The sequence below is a fragment of the Limulus polyphemus genome, unplaced genomic scaffold (genome assembly GCF_000517525.1).
Source record: "Limulus polyphemus unplaced genomic scaffold, Limulus_polyphemus-2.1.2 Scaffold4424, whole genome shotgun sequence".
In the NCBI taxonomy this organism is placed as follows: Eukaryota; Metazoa; Arthropoda; class Merostomata; order Xiphosura; family Limulidae; genus Limulus; species Limulus polyphemus.
Window position 1 is genome coordinate 47072 of NW_013670034.1, and position 9158 is coordinate 56229.

Sequence of the window (9158 nt, forward strand, 5' to 3'; positions counted from 1 at the left end):
CTTTAAAAAAAAAAAAAAAAAAAAAACCCCCCCCCTTTTTTTTTTTTTTTTTTTAAAGTTCTATTCAAGCATATTCATCAAAGTATTTTAGGTGCCATGTGTATTCACATCAAAAACCTAACATTATTATACTCAGATTCCTGTCCTGGAGTTTTCATACCTTGGACAAGTTGGAACCAAGACCTAAGTAGGCTATCGTAGACATAAGTAGAGATATACATGTGGATTTAAATTGGCACGTATAATAACAAGAAAAGAAAGAATGAAAAAAAAAAAGTCAATGAGGTTGCATATGGACATTTTATAATATGTTTATAGTATTGAATCCCAATAGCAATGTTACTGAACAAGAGTTATATATAGCTTAGATCTCCAACTTTTCAGTAGAAAATTCTCAAAATCTTAACATGCCCAGTCAGACTTAAAGTATTGAACTTTGTGTTCAACATAAACTTTTACGTGTCAGAAATGTGAAATGGTAAAAACAAACACTTCACCTTACTTTAAATTGTCCAGTTTTGTGCTTGTGGTGATACCAGTGACTTCTGAACTGCCACTTTAAGGAAAGGTCTTCCAGTTGAAATGCAGCTTTAACTTCTTGAGCTAACCCATTTTTTAATTGGTATGCAAGTTGTTGTTGGTTTGGATTTTCATTCTGTTTTAAGTGTTAAGTTGGAATAAGTTGATAAATATCAATGAATGTTTTTTATTTTGTTTCATGTTAATAACAGGAATACTACACTATCATGGTCACTAAAGCTATATCTTAAGCTTGTGCATTGTTGAGCATTAAAAAAAATTCATGAACTTTAACAGTCATATGTTCTAATAATGCTGTGTATACTCTTCCAGGCTGTTATTCCAGACAAGGTATTTATTCATGTGGCTTTAGGGCCAAAAATATTGTTAAAGACAAGGATATCCAACTTGAAAAAACAATCATTCTAATTGTTGTAACTATTGCAGTTTGAACATCTTGTTTAATTAGCTATGTGCTTTATAGGTATACAATTTTTTGGTTGTTCTAATTCCTGTAGGTAGCTTGCTTTGATCAGAAGTTAGTACTAATGTTTATAAGCTTCTTTACAACTTTGTAACCACAAGTACTATATTTATATCTTCTATTCTACTGAAACACATAGCAACCAACCATGCAATTGAACAGCTAAAGTCAGGCCAAAGAAATTCCCTGTGTTTTGGATGTTATTTAAGTAGCCTAATATTAAAATCAAACAACATAAAACTTGAGATAATCTCAGTTTGTTTAGAAAAATAAAATTTGACTATAACTTTATCTTACAAAGTTTGAAAACCATTAGGAATAATTAAGAATAAATTTTAAAAAGTACTGTATCATACTATCATTGTAAAAATAAAATATTACAGTAGCCAGAATGGAGAAGTTAACACAGTAATACTTATGTTATCTGATTAGACTTTCAAATTTTGTAAACATTTTTTTATGAAAAAAGTACTGAAAATTTGGTTAAACAATGAAAAAAATCTAGTATTTTGGATTAATTGATCTTGACCATGTAGTCCTAAAGGAACTAAGTAAAAAGTTGAATAAGTTAACATCAATTTATTCTGTAGTATAAAAACTTTTAATTATTATAGCTTTACCTTACAAAGTTAAAATCCAGTAGAGAACAGATAGTAAGAAAACGTGTAGTCTAATTGGATAATCTTGGTTTTATTATATTGGGAAGCATGGCCTAATGAATTGCAGCATATTAACAAACTTGTATGGCTTTTGGATATGTGTCTCTGGTATCATCCATTCCATAGAGCATCTTTCACCAATAACAACACAAGAAACAAAGTGCACATAAGCACTTCTGAAATACATAAACTGCTGTGAGTCATGAAACAGTAGTTAAATCTGTAATAATAGGCACTAAATATTCTTAGGCACCCAACTTGAGCATATGAGCTATTTTTAGCTCATAGCTCAATCTTTTGAAGGATTTGAGAGCTAATTACAGTTTTGTACTCAGGAGGTCAAACAATTTTGATTGATATATTTGACCATACCCAAGGTCTCTTGATTAATTTACTCTAATGCTACCTAAAAGAATTTCAATTTGAGGTTAGATTGGTAGAGATCGTGATGTGTAATAAAATCGAATCAGGTATACGTGAGCCCCATGCTTGGCATTGCTGGCACACAAAAAATATAGCTAATATAAAGGAAGAAAAATGTATCATAGATTAATTTACTCTAATCCTGCCTAAAAGAATTTCAAATTCTGTGGCTTATTTTTTTTTTTTTTTTATGTACAAACATTTAGCTCATAGCTCCATAATCTCTTGACCAATTTAAGATCTAATTACAGTTTTGTACGCAGGAGGTCAGACCCCCTCGATTGATGTATTTGCCTAAAAGAATTTCAAGTTCTGCAACTATTGAGGATTCCCTCACAAGCTATGCCAATTTTTTTTACGTGCCTCAGGCATGTTTGGTAGTATAATTTTAGTACTCTGTGTAACCTTGCAAGATGGAAAAAAGCCATTTGATCTATGAAGATCACTAGTTAAATTTTTATATGAAATACTTTTTTAAAAGAGAAACTTAAAAAATTTAACTCATCATTACCATACACATGTTCATCAAAAGAACGATAAGCTAATGATCTAAACTAGTAACCAAAAATTTTATCCTAAAATTGTTGGGATGGAAAAAGATCAGAAACTAGAGATCATTTGGGATTGGCAGAAGATCTGCATTACCTATTCCTACAAGTTGAAGTCTTTGTTTCCAGTGGGGCTGTAGCTCCTAGGTGGAAGGCACCATTTCACCAACTTATTCAGTTTCATTCAATAGGGAGCCATAATATAATCCATAGATGTTACTTCTTGAAGCAAAATAAGTCATGGCCTGAATACTGCATGGTGTGGTAAGAAGTATTCAGTAGATTTATCTATTTCTGTATAATGCACATAATGGCTTACTGATCAGATACCGTAATTAGCGCTTTGGGCTGTCTATCATGGATCACTTGCTACTCTAGGTATGAAAAGGCACATACTAGAGAGTAGTGAAGTGTTTTGGTGTGCAGACTGGTTGTTGGCACACTGTGGTTTATGAGTTACAGCTGTTGGAGAAGGAGAAAATCAGTGTTTTTGTGGCCCATTTTCTAGATGTTGAGAAAGGATAGCTGAACTTTAGAGGCAGTTTTGTACTTAATTAGTGAAGGTCTTTATCACTTTGGCTGGATTTTGTCAAAGTCTTGGTGTACCTGCTACTGTACACAATGTATAGGCCACCATATTTAACTAGACCCATCCCTACATAGGGATCGTTACCACATTCACTGATAAGAGAACTGAATAAATAGCAAGTCATCGTCTCAGCTTCAAATGTTTGTTCTTATATGTTAATCTTAAGAGTTTGGCCAGACTTGCTGTCTAGAAACTAAGTTCTTTAGCCATCTTAGGTTAAAGTTGGCAAATGTCTTTGAAAATTTTTACATGCAACCTAAAAGCCAGATTTGGTCTTCTGAACAATAAATGTCATCTGTGCCATTTGCTTGTTTTGCATTCATTCAAACATATTTTAAGGTTACTGTAATAAGTGAAAAATATGGTTTTTGTGAAACAGTAGTTATATTCACATTAAAAGGTATGCATACTTTTTGAAGTTTCTTGAATACTGAAGTCTGTTGGTAATAGATTACTAAATTCTGTGTTTTTATAAACTTTCAGAATTATTTTAGAATGTATGTTAATAAGCTCTACATTTTTATATGTATGTCCGTCATGTACCATAAATTCAAGGTTTGAAATAAAGGCTTTTGTTACTTATTTTAATATTTATGCATTGTTCATAATTTACAAAAATCATTCATTAAGATTGTTGATTTTCTAATACCTTCTTGACTTTGGAAGGTTTTACACTGCATAAGTACATCATATCAATTGGTGTAGTTGCAGCCTTACTTTTAATTCTGATGTTAGTCAGAAGCAACAGTAAATTGTTCACTAAAATCTGATTTACCAAAATATAAAAATAGGTTATTGTTTGTTTCCTATCAATATCTTTTTTATTTTTTTTTTATTAACTAAGTCACTTGTGGATTTGTATTTTTTTCAGTCATGAAGACACAGTATTATCTATTGTCGATTTTTCTTTTATATATATACATGAAATTGTAACCAGTTTATTTCTCTTTAGCTATGTGCTGGGGCATGATGCCATGCGGCGCATGGCCTCCGCAGATGTCCTGATATCAGGCATGGGTGGTCTGGGGGTGGAGATAGCAAAAAACATCATCTTGGGAGGAGTAAAGTCGGTCACAGTTCATGATGATAGTTTGTGTGAATTAAACGATCTCTCTTCTCAGGTACAGACTTAAATGTGATGTTGTAACCATTTATAAGTTAGATAGAAAAAACTGATACTTTGTGTGTAAAGTAGGCTGAACAAATTAGAAATATGCCAATATTATTTTACTTCCGTGTTATTATATGTGTGTGAATGCATTCATGTATATACTTATTTCTAAAAATATATAAATAAAATTAGTAATTATGTAGTTTGGCCAACTAAGCATATTTAGAATTAGCAAGGAAGTTAGAATAGCTGCATATCATGAATTGAATGTTACTACTCTATGCTTGAAAGATTTACATTATTTTTCCAGAACATTTCAGTAGTTGTGAGTGGATATTTTAATATTCAGTTTCAGAAAAACAAACAAAAACCAAAGATGAGTAACTATTTGTTTCAGGAAATTTTGTTAATTGGGTTTAAAATGAATTTTTAAATTATATTCAATCTGAAATAAATTTGTTGTTAGAATGACTAAAGAAATTAATTACGTTTAATTTATGAAAACCAGTATTTTCTGCAAATTCACTTTTTCAGAAAAGTTGAAATATATGCTTATTTGGTACTTAACGAATTTCAGTGATGAACACGGAAAATTGACTTTGTGATTTCTTTTCTTAATGAAGTTTAAAAGTGATGTTTTAAACACATGATTGTAATTCACTGTCTATAATTAACAATAAATTTTGATTATAGTTTTACTTCAAAAAAGCTGATGTTGGAAAAAATAGAGCAGAAACTTGTCTACAGCAGCTGCAAGAATTAAATACATACGTGAAAGTCAATGCCTACACGGGAAAACTCACTGAAGATTTTCTAAAGAATTTCAGGGTAGGAACTTTTGTTTCAAATTTGTTATGATGAATATTTGAAAACTTTTCTTAATTACCGCTTAAACTGGAAAGTGTGTGATTCAACTGTAATCTGACCATAGACCCTCAGTCTTTGCATTTTTTGGGAAAACATTTTAAAGATATGTGTGCTGTGCATTGCTTAAAAAAGAAAAAAGAAGCATTTGATACTGATGAAAGTTCATCAGTTTTACATACAGTAATAAATCATTCAGTGGAATGATTTGGATCTTCAAATGGCTATCACCATACGTTTTAAGTAGTTCAGCAACTAGGTATGAAAGGTATCTTTACATGTTCTTTAAGAAAGATTTGAAGATTGTTTTACTACTAGACCCTTCTAACAAAATAAACAGAAATTTTGTATAATAAATTCAATCTAAAAATTGATATTAAAACTTGTCTGAACCCTTTCCTGTCCATTGACATTTTACTATTTTTTATTTATAAAATTTAATAATTCATAAATGTCATCATATCTGAAACATGAACACTTATTACAAAGCATGGTTAGCACTGAGTGTTTGTAATTGTGACTTAGAATTTTTTATAGTTATTTAATAGTTTATAATGAAACCACTGTGACAGATATATACTATGCTTTAGCACAAAACATTAGTAACTGTTGACCTTGATGTTGGGTTTCACACGTGCACACTATCTATAATACAGTCACAAGTTTTATGGTGTCATGTGCTTACCCACTTCAGTTATATCTGTCATAAAACAATAGTATTTACCCTACTGTATCTTATTAATAAAAGCTATTGCTGTGCTGGTTTTATGCAACAAACCATTTTAAAAAAACCTACCTATCTCTTAAGTTAATTGTGGGATAAAGTCCACTGTAAGACTTAGTTTCAAATTATCAACAGGAGTTTTTGTAAAGGAAAAAGAAAGCATCTTCTAAAATTACTTCATTAACTCTTACATAGCAAAGAAGAAAGAGAGAATAAAACCATGATATAGTTAGATTATAGAAAGATGATGTTAAGAAAGGCTTGTCATGTATTAGCTAACATCATTGAAATTTACAATTATGTAAGGCAGAATTGCAGCTGTTTTTAACACATTTACAAGTTTTGTCTGCATTTTAATTTTTTATAATTTTTTATCAAATAAATATTCATTAAAAACTTGAACACTTCAGTTAGTGAATTGGGAGGGGAATCAGACAGAATTTTTTAAGATTTAATATTATCATGTGCCATCTCCAAAAAAACAAGAATAATAAAGTGGAAAGAGTTAAACTCATCATTGGAGACGTGAATGAAGCACAATTACTATATGTAGGCTTATAGCGTGTTTTTTTTTCATAAGCAAAAACTGTCATTGTATTACATCATATATATAGTTAGTCTTGTTACATTAGGTATGTTTAGTTGAACTATTAGATAAACAAACATTTTGCTTTAGTAGTTTCAGGATGTATTCTTACAGCTAAAAACTATATATATAGTTAGTCTTGTTACATTAGATATGTTTAGTTGAACTATTAGATAAACATTTTGCTTTAGTAGTTTCAGGATGTATTCTTACAGCTGAAACCTCGCAAAGAAAAATGTGTTGTAAGATACTTTTTTTGTGTGTTTTCAGGTTGTTGTTTTAACAGACACACCACTCGAAGAACAGCTTAGGATTGGAGATTATACTCATTCAGAAAATATTGGTCTTATTGTAGCTGACACCAGAGGTCTCTTTGGGTAGGGGTATAATTTATAAATATGCAAAGAAATACTAAACTGTTAACATATTATATCATGTCTTTGTATATTGCTATTATTTTATAAATAACTGAATCATGCCCAATGTCTTCTACCTATTTTTTTTATATCAAAATATGACCTTTTTAATTCATTATGTAAGCTTTTTTGAATGGATTTGTGTAATTATGAAGCATAAAATACAGTGCTTTTTATAACGTTTTTATTTTTATCAGTATTGTAAAAACAGATATTCTAAATTCACCCAAACAATAAAGTGAAAGTCCTTTATTTATCAGCTTTAACCCTATCTACAGTGGCATCTACTGTACATTTAATGAGGTATATATATAGTGATTTACATTGAAAATTTAATTAAACTTGATTTTATTTATGTTTTACTAATTATTATAGCATACATTCATAGCTAATAATCCATATTTTAGTAGTACATAAGTTTCAAGTTTTATTTTATAAGGCAATATTTAAAAAAAAATCCTGAATTCTCTGGGCAATCCCCTCTTCTCTAATTTATTCACCACCCCTCCAGTAAGTACAAAATTTAATGAAAAATTTTCAATACAAAATAATCATTGCTTAGACAAAGCATAATTTTTATAACCTTCAATTTCGTTTGGTTACAGAGCCATCAAATAGAAAAATGTCATATCCTCTCTTTCAGGATTTGTTGATTGTTCTCTTTCACGTTTAAATCTGTATTATCTATAACCAATAGAAAGCCCAGGTTTTCATCTTTCAAATGACATATAACATTGCAGTGTTTTCTGAACAGAGAATTTTCAATTTCTTCGTTAGTACAAGCTTCATTCCCACGGGAAATATATCAACAAACTTGGATGAATTTGTAACAGCTCTTGCCACTAACTTAGAAAGCCAGAAAAATTGTGATGATTTTGGGGCGTTGTCTGCTTTTTGCATGTTATTATTCAATGTTCTTTGGTGCCTTATTTAATTAAATGAAAATTATTTAGTGCACTACTACCATTTGTATTAAAAAGAAAAAAAAAGAGGGTCAAGGTAAGTATTTTATTTCTTGTTTCTCATGTGTATTCTTTATTTATTACTATAAAAGTAACTAAAATGTAAAAATAGTAATATCTTTAAGTTAGTTAAAGCTAGATTAGGTAAAATAAATATCTATAATATAATAAAAATGTTTCACAAGGGATGCATGCTAGCAACTCAGAGGAGCTTGTAATTTGATAGTGTAACATGAGCTCCACGTTCCCAACGTGATTTACAACTTATAATGGGGGTGAATAGTAGTTAGACACAGTTCAAAGGGCAATGAAATTAAGGATATAGATGTATAGTGTTACAAGTTTAAAGCTACTTAGGATAAATGAATGTAGTTTCTTGTTACAATATGAAGTCATTCCAGAAGGAAAAAAAAAAGTTAATTTAGATTTTATTTATTTATTTTTGGTGGTTATTACAATGCTGGTGGAATTGAATAACTTTCTATTGAGTTAGGGTAGAGAAAATAACAGAAAATATAAAGTTTAACTGAAAAGAAACATTTGAAATGTATTTAGGAGGTTTTAGAGATTACACAAATGAAATTTGAGATTTTTTTAATGAAGAAAGGTATTTTTAATCTCAACATGAAAAATTGCTGAGACTGAAAGTCTGCCAAATTTTGTTAAGATATACACACTATATTAAAAGTCAGTAGATACAAAATTATAATGACTTTAACTTTCTCAGCACTGGCTCAGGTCAATTTGATTGACCATGTGACCTCTTTGTATTTGTTTAAAGTCTTTATAGATTTAATACTTCTAACTTTCAATATAGTGTGTATATCTTCACAAAATTTGGCCGTCTTTCAGTTAATATTACAAGTCTTTCACCTACAAAAAATCATATTTTTTAGTGGAGTATTTTTAATAAACTAAAATAAAGATTTGTCCCAGAATATATTGAGTATTTGTTTTGAATATTCTGTGTGCAAAGTGATTTTCATGTTAAAATTAAAATTACTTATTGTCATCTCAAAAATCTCAAATTTCCTATATATAATCCCTAAAACCTCCTAAATGCATTTCAAACGTTTTTTTTTTCCACTAAATTCTTATAGTTTGTTATTTTGTCTACCCTAACTCAAAATGGGATCGGTCAATTTGACCGACCTCATGACAACCAAAAAAAATCAAAATTAATCGTTTTTTTTTTCTTTCTAGAATGACTTCAAATTGTAACATGAAACTTCATTAGTTTATCCTAAGTAGCTTTAAGCTCATAACAATATAC

General features: G+C 29.8%; 1 protein-coding gene across 1 annotated transcript in view; it reads left to right on the forward strand.

Moving 5' to 3' along the window:
* LOC106471128 (ubiquitin-like modifier-activating enzyme 1) overlaps window positions 1–9158 on the forward strand; it is a 79645-nt gene that overhangs the window by 37105 nt on the left and 33382 nt on the right. The window contains exons 4-6 of the mRNA XM_013931716.2: window positions 4175–4343; window positions 5027–5161; window positions 6778–6884. Coding sequence (XP_013787170.1) covers window positions 4175–4343; window positions 5027–5161; window positions 6778–6884 — 411 coding nt within the window. The remainder of the gene's footprint in view (window positions 1–4174; window positions 4344–5026; window positions 5162–6777; window positions 6885–9158) is intronic.